Here is an 11,961-nt window from a genome sequence, read left to right as displayed (position 1 = left end):
AATGCCTCTTCTGCTGTTTTCTGTGTAGTGAAATGAACATCTAAAGCTGCACCAAATGCAGCTCTGTTGAAATGATCTGTGCTTGCTTAGCATTTTAATTGGTTTTTAATAGAGTCATAATGTAAATTTGACTCCATTTATTTGTTTTCCAGTTTAAGATCTTTCAGTGATAGTGTTGCTCAATCAAAAACGCTACAACGTTCCTAAAACAATTTTTATCTATCTAAGTATCTTACAATACACAGTACCCAGAACTTCAGTTTTGCACAGCATTGGAGCACTCAGCAGGCCAACCAAACCCGATGTCACTTCATTGGAGGTCCCTCCATCAGTTGATACATCTTTTATTTGATGGAGTGACTGTAAAAATGGAAAGCAACCGGTAGCACAGCTCAGAATGAAAAGTGGAGAACAGCCTTGCCAGCTTCAGTGGTGGCAGAAGTCCTGGGGACAGATAATTACTTGACTGGACTAATTGTAATTACCGTGTTAGGATATATGCTGTGCTGCCACACAGTTGTGGTTGCCTTTCTGCCTGTACTCATGGATGAGATACTATAACACATCAGGCCAGCTGCAACAAATGCTTCTTTTCCAATACATGACAGGCTTTATTTCCAGCTGTTCATCATTTCACTGCCATGCATGTGAAGGATGAAAAATACTTTGAGCAACATGAATGACTGGTGCTGGGATTGCAGATATGACACCTGAACTTGCCCAAATTCAGCTCATTCAAGAACACTCAAATGTTCTTTACTTTTTTTTTTTTTTCCCGGCAAGCAAAATATTAAACATTACAAAGAAATAATTCTTTGTTAGGGAGATTGTGCCATGTGAGTTACATCTTTGCTTTCTCACTTCTCAGTGGTAATTAATGGGAAGTATTGCTGCCCAAAGATCTACTTCAACCACCGGTGCTTCTCGGGGCCTTACCTGAACAAGGGCAGGATTGCAGAGCTTCCTCAGTCCGTGGGACCTGGGAACTGTGTTCTTGTTCTGAAAGAGGTGAGGTGCATCTGCAGCACATCATGAACGCGAGCGCCTCTGTAACTATAGATGGATAATTAATATGTTTAAGGAGTTCATAAGCTTCTGATGAGCAAATAGGCTTTTTTTTTAATTGAAAGACATCTAAATTGTGAATTGTTTCATGAATATTTGCGAAGTGGAAAACCCTCCCATGTATCTGAATCAAAGGCAGCCATCAACTGCTAACTCCTAGTAACCTGTGATTACCACCAGAGGAGCTTCAGATTCTGGAGTAAGATTTTGTAGCAAGCAGTCGGCTGGCAGGCAGCAAAGCCCTGCAGCATTTGTAGGCATAGCTTCACATGCTGAACGAGTCTCTACGATGGTAACTCAGATTTACACAAAATTGTACAAGTTTTGCAGTATTCAGCCCTGCAATTTAGTGACGTGTAATTCAAAGGCAGTGACTGGGAAGTTGTTAGATACACTTGTGACTCTGCAGACAGACTCTGAAGGTTTGACAAGGTCTAAAGTGTTGACTGCTCTCGGTTTTCATTTTGGCCATATCTGTAATCCTGCTGTGAATGAGGTCTTTGATGCTGGATAATTCAGATGAATAGAAGTGATCTCCTATTCTAGCCTAGCACTTTAAAAAGATTTATCATACAAAGAGCCTGAACATAGTTTCTCCTTCCCTACTATAGGTTCTCACTTTATTGATCAATGCAGCGTACAAACCCAGCCGTGTCCTGCGAGAGCTGCAACTGGATGAAGAAGCTGCGTGGCATGGGCATGGAGAGACCCTAAAAGCCAAGTAAAGTCTTGTCCCATTCCCCACTCAATTGATCCTAGTAACAGCGTTCTGTGCAGTCAGTGCTTTAACTTCTATGCTCTAAGCCTCTGATCATCTTCATGGTCCTCCTCTGGACGTGCTCTAAGAGCTCCACATTTTTCCCCAGGCCCGGACACAGTACTCCAGATGGGGTCTCAGGATGTCAGAGCAGAGAGGGACAATCCCCTTCCTGCCCATTGTCACCCTTATTTGATGCAGCCTGGCATACTGCTGGCCTTTGAACTGGAAGTGCACACTGATGGCGCTTTTGTCTAGCAGGACACCCGAGTCCTTCTGCATAGGGCTGCTCTCAATGCGTTCTTCTCTTTGTACACATATCTGGCACTGCCCCAACCCAAATGAAACACCTTGCACTTGGCTTTGTTGAATCCTATTGGGTAAGCCCACTTTCCAAGCCCATGCAGGTCCCTCTGAACAGCATCCCTTTCTTCTGACGTACCAACTGCACCGCTCAGCTTGGTCTTGTCTGCAAACTTGCTGAGGGTGCACTTGATCTCAGAGATGAGAAAATTGCTTACAGCATGTAGAGATGCTGGCAGACTACATTTCCAAAGCTTTATAAAGTCCTTTGTGAATGGCTGTCAAAGTGCATCAGAATTTAATGTTCTGCAATGTGCCAAATGTGCTCTCTGTTGGCATGTAAGCAGCTATTGGTGTGGCACTGGTTCAGCACAGCAAATCCACTGGCAGACCGGCACATGAAGCTTAAGCTGCTTAATAGACCTGAAGATAAATGTCACTAATTGAAAGGAAAAGTACATACCACCTAAAAAGCTTACCAGGCTTCCATGGCATTTCCACACAGATTTCTCACTGGGAGATGATTTCTCTGAAATTAGGTTGTAGCAGTACTCTGAAATGGGCTGGCGTGGAAGACTTTCTACAGTAGCCTAAAAAAAGTGCTCCCTAGTTTTCCTGTTGAGTCTTTTGGGTTTGAGTTTTTTGCTAGTGTGTGGCTAGGACAAAAACGGTGATCCCATTTGTATAGATCCAGGTATTCTCTTACAGTCCAGCAGTAGCCTTGTAATTAAGTCTCCATATTTGCATACTAAAGAGTAGATTTTCTCAGTGTGCAGCAGCACAGGCTTTACTGTGTGGTTTTGAAGATGTCAGTAATAATTTTGCTGGATCGATTTTTGTGTGTAAAAGGGCATTTTTCCATATACTGAAGGATTACTTTGTATTTGGCTTTGGAGAATAGAAAGAGCCTTTAAAAGTTAATGCAAATAAAAGATGTGGCTGAAATAGAAAAAAATCTTTTGATTTGTTCCACTGAAGCTGCTGAGTGCTTCTTTTGTCACCGTGGTGAGAGCGAGGATGTCTGCAGTATGATGATATAACGCTCCTTTTCAGGGTATCACCTAGATACTTGTAGGCCTTAGACATCCCTACAACATATCTGCATTTGCCACTAGCTGGACTGGGAGCAGGAATGCTGTGTGAGATGGCAGATAACGCACTGTGCTGCTCAGCTGCTCTGTCAGTGTTGCTGCAAGGCTGATAAAGAAAAAGGAATTGATATTTCTTACTTGGAAGTCAAATAAGAGCAATATGTGGGGTTATGGCAAGTGACTGTCCTGACAGAAATGTTCAGCAGTTAGATGAAAGCTGACTGGAAATGCAGCAGTAGTTCATGTTTGCCATGGTTTGCACATAGAATGGCTCACTAGAAGTTATTTGCTGTTACCTGTTATTAGCCTGTTTGGCAGAATTCAAGCATGAATTAGAACGCTCAGTCTTGGGTTTTGGGGATCATCTGTCCACCCCACGGTCCGGTCCCATGAAAGAACCCTGTGAACAAAGAAAATGTGCTGTCTGGTCTCTCAGATAGTCTCCTCAGAGGATATTTCAGGATTCCTGAATTCTGACCACATCTTCAATGTTAGGTACAAAGGGAAGAGCTACCGTGCGACTGTGGAAGTTGTGAGGACAGCAGACCGGGTGGCAGATTTCTGCAGGAAAACATGCATCAAACTGGAATGTTGTCCAAACCTCTTTGGTCCTCAGATGGTGTTGGACAAGTGCTCAGAGAACTGCTCCGTCCTGACAAAGACTAAATACAGTGAGTAGGCCGTGGCTGTCAAACTGAGGTGGGGCTGTTAAGTAGGGGTGCCGTATTTTGTTTTTGCTCTGGCTTTGGCTTCAAAAGGAATCCAAAGTACATTGCTCTGCTTACAGAAGGAAAAGCTCGAGCGCTGCGCTCACTGGCCTGCAAAATATCCGTGCACCAATGTGTGGGGCAGGAAAAATTAACTTTACATTAAATGGTAAAACTGGATGAACTTACTGTGAGCTTAAAGTTTTATCTCCTTAAGGCAACTTCTGGGACAAGAAGTGGCTGTAATACTGTAATTTCAGTGGCATTGTAATTGCTTTTACCATTCTGTTGTGCAACACAATAAAATACTTTCAAGCCCTCTTCTTAGCTTTTAGGTTTTTTAGGTTCTTAGCCATGTGGCACTGTGAGAACAAACAGTGCATTGAGGCCATGGTCAAAAACTGCACAAACATCACAAGAGGCATCCGACAGTGGATGAAGTCTGTAGCTGGTGACTTTTTTTTATTAAAATGTGACCATCTGGGATTTCTCAAAGTTAAAGAAGTAAATCTCCTGTTACTGGGCAAATATCATGTATTAGTAATTCTTCTTCCCTAAACCAAATTGAAGAGGAAAATATAGATATGCTCATTCAGAAGTTTTGCAGAATTGGGATTTCTGCTGGGAAATGTCCTGCTACTGGTTTTCCAGTCCTGATGATGGACAAACATAACTAGTGACATTGAAGGTGCATTTCAACATGATGCTCCTTTCTTCTGTCCTGGTAGCACACTATTATGGAAAGCGGAAAAACAAGCGGATAGGTAGGCCGCCGGGTGGCCACAGTAACTTGGAAGTAGCCATGAAGAAACCAAATAAAAGACGGAAGAAACGAAAACATTTTTTTGTTCATAAGAAAAAACGTTCTTCTACTTCAGTGGATAACACTCCAGCTGGATCTCCCCAGGTATGAGACTGACGACAGCTTTAACAGATACGGTATGTGATCGTGGACCAGCTTCATTTGAAACAAGAAACTGTTAGTTCCTTATAACTTCAGGTTACAACTGACAAGCGGGTGACTATTGTAGCGTTCTCCTAATCTTCCCATGTTTTATTTAGTTGCTGTGTTCTTTTCCCACCATCCAGGGCAGTGGAGGAGAAGAGGAAGATGACCAGGATGAGGTAGATGAAGAATCTCTGACCGAGGATAGCGCGTCCGAGCAGCAAGATGAATTGCTTGAGGAATCAGAAGTATCAGAGAAAAAATCACGGTCATCCTCTCCTGCACAGAGCGAGCTGTCTCATTCTCTGACTCAGGACCGGGACAAGAGGAAGAGGAAGCTTAGGACCTTTTCTTTTTCTGATGATGAAAATAAGCCTCCTTCGCCAAAGGTAATTCTGAACACAGAGTTGTGCCCTTGCTGAGTGCTGGGGAAGCACAAACATCTTGAGAGTGTTATTATTTGTATAAAATACTCCATTGTCCCATAAGGGGTATTGTGAAGACACTGCAGAATATTTAAGAACGTAATTTTTATTACAGTCGCGTTACAGGATTGTAATGAAGACTAAACAGAAGGCTGTAGATAGAATAGGGGGCTTCCCACTTCTCAGCTCTTGGCAATCCTTGGTTCAACTGAGCAGAGCCTTGCAGAAATCCTCCTTTGAGGTTTCCCTTACTGGCTGTAAGGATGTACTGCCCAACTGCAGCACAGAGCTGTTCTGCACGTCCGTGTGAGTGAGAAAAATCAGGAGCTCTCATTAGAGCTTCATTGGGCAGATGAATGTTTGGAACATGGGATTGTTGGTCCACAGCACCTTCAGTATCTTAGTTCTTGTGATGGGTGGCTTGTCTAGGAAATAAAGATCGAAGTTGCCGAAAAGCTGCAGCTGGACAGCAACCCTCTGGAATGGAGCGTGGCTGACGTCGTGCGGTTCCTCAAATCCACTGACTGTGCTCCACTGGCCAGAATTTTCCTCGACCAGGTATGAGTTTCTGTTAAAGCACTGAAACTGTCACTTCATTCTTAGGCCTTAATAGTGAATAACGAAAAGGAAGGAGTTTAAATTGCACAGCAGGTTTCTGAGGGGTAAAGAAAGAACGCACGCACAACCTGCTGCAGATTGAGGGGGAGACCTGAGCAAATGGCCACAACTGTGCAGGTTTCAAAGTTCTCAGTGTGGGAGGTTTTAGTCTGTGGGGCATCGCTCAGCACTTGGAAGGCAGCAGCTGGTTTTCTGTGTTTTTGCCCCTTGTGCTGAGGTCTCCAAATGATGCCATTCATTCTGCAGACTGACTGCAGGCGTCATAGCATTGTACACAACAAGCGAAGACTTTTGCATTGAAGTATGGCAATAAGAGTACAAACATGGGTCAGATCATGCATCTGGATTAAAGTTTGCCACAAAACAATATCTGGTACTGGAACTGGTGCTGAGTGTGGTTTATGATAGGCGTTATAGAAGATGTGCTTTGTCTCGTAGAACTTCTGTTTCTATAGGATGATACAGAAGTGAGGTCAAATGGTTTACTGTGTGAAATTTCCTTGCTTTCTATTGTTAGGTAAATGTAAGAATTGTGTCTCGTAAGGCTCTGTTCCTGAGCTACTGAATTGGAGCTGATGCCTTAGGAAAGGAGTTAATTTGTTGGTGAGAAAGAGGAGTTTTTAAGCTGGGGCAGAATAGAAGAAACTGCTAATTCACAATTGGGTCGTGATTCTGAAATTACAGCAAGTCAAAGCTGAAAGGAGAAGGGAAAAATGCAAAGTCACTGTGGAGATTTTGTCTTCTGACAGGAAATTGACGGCCAGGCGCTGCTGCTGCTGACCCTGCCGACCGTTCAGGAGTGTATGGACTTGAAACTTGGGCCAGCTATTAAACTTTGCCATCACATTGAAAGGGTTAAACTTGCTTTTTACCAGCAGTTCGCTAACTGAGAAGCAGTCAAGTTGAAGCGGACCTTCAAAGCACAACCATGCTCCGTTCTCTCTATCAGGAGAGCCAAATAAATCTGAACTGGCAACCGGGAGCATCAGTCAACCTCCGCTTTTCACTCTGAAGAAAAGGCAACATCTGGAGGAAAATGCCAGTGCAGACACAGGGGCTGCTCTACCAGCTGCCAGCTCGGGAACACAATAGTCGCTCACTCTGTGGTTCCCTTTTTTTAATGTATTTTTTACCAATTACAGGAAAGTCTCTGGTGGGAAGAGACATTTCAGTAGTTCTGTTGGCACAGAACTTTAAAAGGAGAAATGGATCCTGTTTACGTCCGCATGCAGGCTGCCACAAATAACCTTCCTGTATTCCTGGTGGTTCTCAGAATCTCCATCCCCCCCATGGACGGACACTTGCTTTACCACAGCACTGGTATTGGAATGTGCTCGGTGCACATTCGTTTGTTAACGTTGAGTATTTGGATGCATTTGTTCGTTGTTAGGACAGCAATGTGACCAGAAGGTTCTGAATGTACGGTATAGAAGAGTGTGATTTGTTTCTGGTTTTGATTAGGGTTTTTTGTCTCTGTTGTTGGGTTTTCGTTTTGTCTTGTTTGTTTGTTTCTTTGTTTTTACTACCTCTGTGGCCTGAGCAGTAGAAACGATGAACTAAAAAGGGAGGGAACTACTTCTGGACCATCCATAGGACTGCTCAGCAGTCTCTTCTTTAGGCATATCAGAAATACAAAGCACTATAAGTGTGTTGAGCTTCTGTTGCAGAGCTTAAACAGAAACCTGTGCAGGCCGAGCTTTGGATGTTACCTTATTCTGAGACATCAGAAAGTAATTATTTTGCACTTCTCTTACAGATGGGATGTGGGGGAAAAAAGAAGAAAAAAAGAGAAAGAGCCTCTGCATTTTCTTTTATTTTGGCTGTCAGATAAAAGATGTTTTCTTTATTTTGCCCTTTAGAATCCTGTGAAGTTGTTTCCCTTTCCTTAAAGCACTGGGCCATGTACACACGGCCGGTCAGCTGCTCTCTGCTTTGTTCCCTGTACATCTTCTTGGAGAATACGCCAAGAAAACTGTGAGCAATGAGGACTGCAGCATAGCTCTGCCACTGTTTGCATACTGGAAACTATCTTAAAGCATGACTTTGTGTTTTTACTTAATTACAGCTGCTCAGGATCAGGTTTGACAGCAATGTGTGGGTTTGGGAAGGGCTGTTTGAGCTTTTCCTAGAGAAAAAAAAAAGATCCGAGGGGCATCTGGTTTCATCGGTAGACCTGCAGTAGGATGAACTGCTGATTTTAATTTCAGGCACTAAACCCAACCAGCCGCTTGCTGCAGACCTGTGCTTCACACTTGAAGTAAGAGAGCTCACCTTACTTTCCATTAACCACGTGGGAAATTTGCCTCAGGCTTGTGATCTGCTTCACGTAAGGGTTACGTTTCCGATGCTTTGCATTCATTTATTTTGCCTGTTCTCACCAGTATGTGGAAGAGCTTTGTAGGCTGGAGCTTTGTGCACTCAGGGAGCACGCAGCCCTGTCCTTTCTCCTACTCGTTTACCTTTTCACATAAGGAGCCTGGCATACTAAGGCAGCTGAGGCAGGAAGGTGCTTACTGCAGGGATTTCTTTGGGAAATAACATGTGTGCTGGTCTCTGTGTGGTTACTGCCATCACTGGATGAATTTAAGCTTCTCTAAGGCCTAAAATGGTGGGTTATTGTGGTGCTGGGAGCTGTAGATTCATTGAAGAGGTCATTTGTAAACAAAGATCTGTAAACTAAGAGGAGCTGAGTTGGCACAGTCTGTATCCACCTCATACCTTAAGGGGAGTGGTGACCAGTGAAAACTGTTTGAAGTAAGCAAAACTAAAGGATGGCTTTTCATTTCTTTTGCTGTGAGCCCCTTAGAGTAACTACCTCATAGAGGCAGAACTACTAATGGAAGTGCTGAAACCAGTTGGTTTTTGTCCACACCAGAGTCAAGCTGTCAGTGTCAGACGGTTACTGGCTCAGTGTTTCTGAGTGAGCGAGGATGAGCAGTGTGTGCTTAGAATAGTTTTTCTTCCTAATTATAAGCAGAGTCTGAAAACGAAGTTAAACTGAAAGCAAAATGTCCCTTTTTCTTGCCTGCACTAAGTATGTGGCCAATGAAAGGATGCTTTGGCTCTTTGTGCGATCGTCTTGCACCCTCACTGTAAGCTCAGCGAGAAGCAATCATGCCTGGAAAGCTCTTTGAAGGAAACCTTGTTGCTTTGCTGTCAGCATCTTGTCTTGAGAAACTTGACCAGCAGAAACAACCTCTGGGCTGAACGATGCTGCTGTCCATCTTCGGGGATTCCCAAATTCTTGTGCAGTTAAAGAAGCTGGTACCCAGCAGATTTACCTGCATAGCCAAGAGATGTCAGTTCCAGAACAGTGTCCTTCAGAGTAGCTGTCAGGAGAGAACTGAGCTCAGAGGGCAGCTTAGTGAGCCCGTTTACATGGCACCCAGGGTGTAAATACAAAAGTCATATTTCTGTTATTCAGCAAATAAAGCACTGGGTTTCAGAGGTTGGGGGGAGACTTGCCGGTCACCTTTGGCATGTTTTCTAGACTGGATTTCTGCCTTGTTTTGGGAGGCGCTGACAGTCTGGTCCCAATGGGATCTGGTTTTGTTGTCGTTTTCAAAAGGGATGTTTTCATTATCTGTGAGAGGTTTTAATGCTGCACACAGGTACTGCGCACTGTGTTTCCTGGAAGCAGATGCACTCTTTAACTGCTGTGTTTTAGAAGGGATAACTGGGGCTTAGCCTTGACGGGCGGTGTTTGTACGCAGCTGTTCCAAGCTTTTCCTTCTCTCTGTGTGGCAGATGACACAACCGCACTTACATCTGATGTTTCATCTTGCAGCAATATGACTTCAGTCCGCTCACATCCTGCTGTCTTTCCTCAGAACTGGGTTTTTGGGTAACTCGGTGCTCGAATCCTTGGCTTCAGGATTAGAGCTGCGTTCTACCAGCAGGAATTGCTGGGACTTCAGTAATTCCATTTGGCTTCAGAGGTCTGTGCTTCCTCCACCATTCCCATTCGTCACAAAACATGACAAAGCTGAAGTCCAGGAGGGAAGCAGTGATGTGGTGTCTTGCAAACGGCTTCAATACATTAAATGAGCCCTCCGCTGGGCCTCGTGTACTGTTTATATGGATGGTAAAAGGAGATGCTGCTTGAATGACCCACTGATGGCTTTAACTCCTGTCTGCCTGATTTTTGTGTGCATTGTACAGCCTTGGTTTGCACATTATAGCTTTAGAAACCTGGTGGTGCCTCTACATGGCATTCAGACTGTGCTAAGCTGAGCCTCGCTGGGCAGCAATGTTACACTGTTGAGTTACTGCAGTGTGCAGAATTAACACAAGGTGCTGCATGAAGCCCTTCTGCAAGCTGCTCTTTGGGGAAGAGGGACGGAAAAGGAAATTCATGTGTGTTGTGTAGAACACCAGGGATGTTAATGGAGCACAGAGTCGAGGGTGGTTAGGATTCCTCTTTCCTGTCACAGCTTTCAGCATTATTTTGTTGTTGCTTTAAACTTTGCGAGGGTTTATTCTTGATTCTAAGGATGCTTTAAAGGAGGAAGGGAGTATTTCGCTGCTAAGTCCACAAGAGTGTCAATGTATTCGCAGAGGATTGGGCCGAGCACTCTGTTCTTCTGCATGAAACACAAAAACGTGGCAAAAGAAGAGGTGGCTTGGGAGTGTAATGTAATTGAATGTAATTGAATGTAACTGAATAGGCTTCGAAGCTCAGATTGGAGACTGAACGTGTTGCTAGAGAAGAGGTTCTTAGATGAAGTAGCCTTACCAGAATGCCAAAAATATGATGATCCCATATAAAGCTACTGCTGGCCCCGTGCTGTCACTTGGTGGCAGGCTGGTCACTGCCTGCTGTGAGCTCCAATTGCTGAACAGGAGGCGAGCACAGACAGAGGCTCTGCCAGGAGACTTCAGGTGCTGCACGAAGGCTCCACTCTAAAGGGACTGTGGCCGAAACACCTTTCCGTGTGCTGCTGAAGTTGCCCCAGCGTGCAGGTAGCCTTGTTTCAAAGGCAGCCTTATGGGTGAAGGACTGGGAGGAGACTTGAGAACATCTGGTACTGCAAGCCTCTCTACTGCTGTGTGTGTGTGTTTGTTTTTGTTTAGATGATGACAATAATCTGTATGAAGTGTAGCGAAAACAACTCGTGTTCGGTGGCACTTTGTCTCCACGGTCATTTCTAGCTTTCAGAGCTGCATCTCTCGTCCCAGAAATGCACCAGGCAGTAAAGATGGACTGTTTGATGGGAAGACCAGGTTCCCACGGGGTGCGGAGCCAGCGGTGCCTGTTTCAGCTTTAAGCCCTGGCAGTGAGCAGGTCTTGCACTGACCAAACCCGGCGGCGGGCACAGCCTGCAGGAGCCTCCAGCATCGCACCAGTGGAGAGGAACAGCCCCGCTGCTGGGCACAAACACTCCTTGCCCCCAGGAGCTGCTGGACACCAGCTTCCAAGAAACCTCGTGGCACAAATAGCTTTCTCAGGAGGCGCCGTGCTGCTCCAGCCGCTGTGGTTCCTTGTACCACCATGATGATTCCTGTGTGAAATACAAACTGATCTTTGTAGACAATCAGAGGCCTTTGGGGAGACTTTGCCCTCGGGGCTGCCTGCTCTCCACATCTGGGCCTGTTTCTTATACTGACTCATTGGAACTGATGCACTTTTCCTGTATTTCGCCTTTTTTAATTAGCTGCTTATCCTTAAACAAAGATTTAAATGCATTTTGTGTTGTGTCCCTTCTGCTTCTTCTTTTACCCTTCTTTAACTTTTGAATATATACATATATGCAGTGAGACTGAATTACTACATGGGAGAGAAACGTGAACAAGAGAATAGGTGAATGAAACTGAGCAGCTGTAACCACTGAACCGGAGGGTTTTTAAGGCAATATTTGGGCTGGGTATTTTGCTCGTTCTGTCTGTAAATAATGTACAGCAGTTTGTGGCATCCGATGGCTTGAAGTGGTTGTAAGAGAATTAAAGGAGGACACTTGAACTGTTGCGGACGGCTCTGGTTGGTGACGCTGCAGTTTCCTGACGGCACCTTCCCATCCTCAATGCTGGGGGTGCCACACGCCGCCGTGCC

At 44.7% G+C, this 11,961-nt stretch overlaps 1 protein-coding gene across 4 annotated transcripts in view; it reads left to right on the top strand.

The window, feature by feature from the left end:
* SFMBT1 (Scm like with four mbt domains 1) overlaps positions 1-11,876 on the top strand; it is a 39,961-nt gene extending 28,085 nt beyond the window's left edge. For all 4 annotated transcript variants that reach the window (XM_015874467.2, XM_015874468.2, XM_032447310.1 and 1 more), the window contains 7 exons: positions 869-1,008; positions 1,677-1,786; positions 3,712-3,887; positions 4,652-4,830; positions 5,013-5,258; positions 5,724-5,852; positions 6,662-11,876. In XM_015874467.2, coding sequence (XP_015729953.1) covers positions 869-1,008; positions 1,677-1,786; positions 3,712-3,887; positions 4,652-4,830; positions 5,013-5,258; positions 5,724-5,852; positions 6,662-6,802 — 1,121 coding nt within the window. In that variant the 3' untranslated portion in view covers positions 6,803-11,876. The remainder of the gene's footprint in view (positions 1-868; positions 1,009-1,676; positions 1,787-3,711; positions 3,888-4,651; positions 4,831-5,012; positions 5,259-5,723; positions 5,853-6,661) is intronic.
* Positions 11,877-11,961: the final 85 nt, after the last annotated feature.

Source organism: Coturnix japonica, chromosome 12 (genome assembly GCF_001577835.2).
Source record: "Coturnix japonica isolate 7356 chromosome 12, Coturnix japonica 2.1, whole genome shotgun sequence".
Lineage (NCBI taxonomy): Eukaryota > Metazoa > Chordata > Aves > Galliformes > Phasianidae > Coturnix > Coturnix japonica.
Note: the sequence above shows the minus strand (reverse complement) of the source record. Positions and strands in the feature narration are given on the sequence as shown.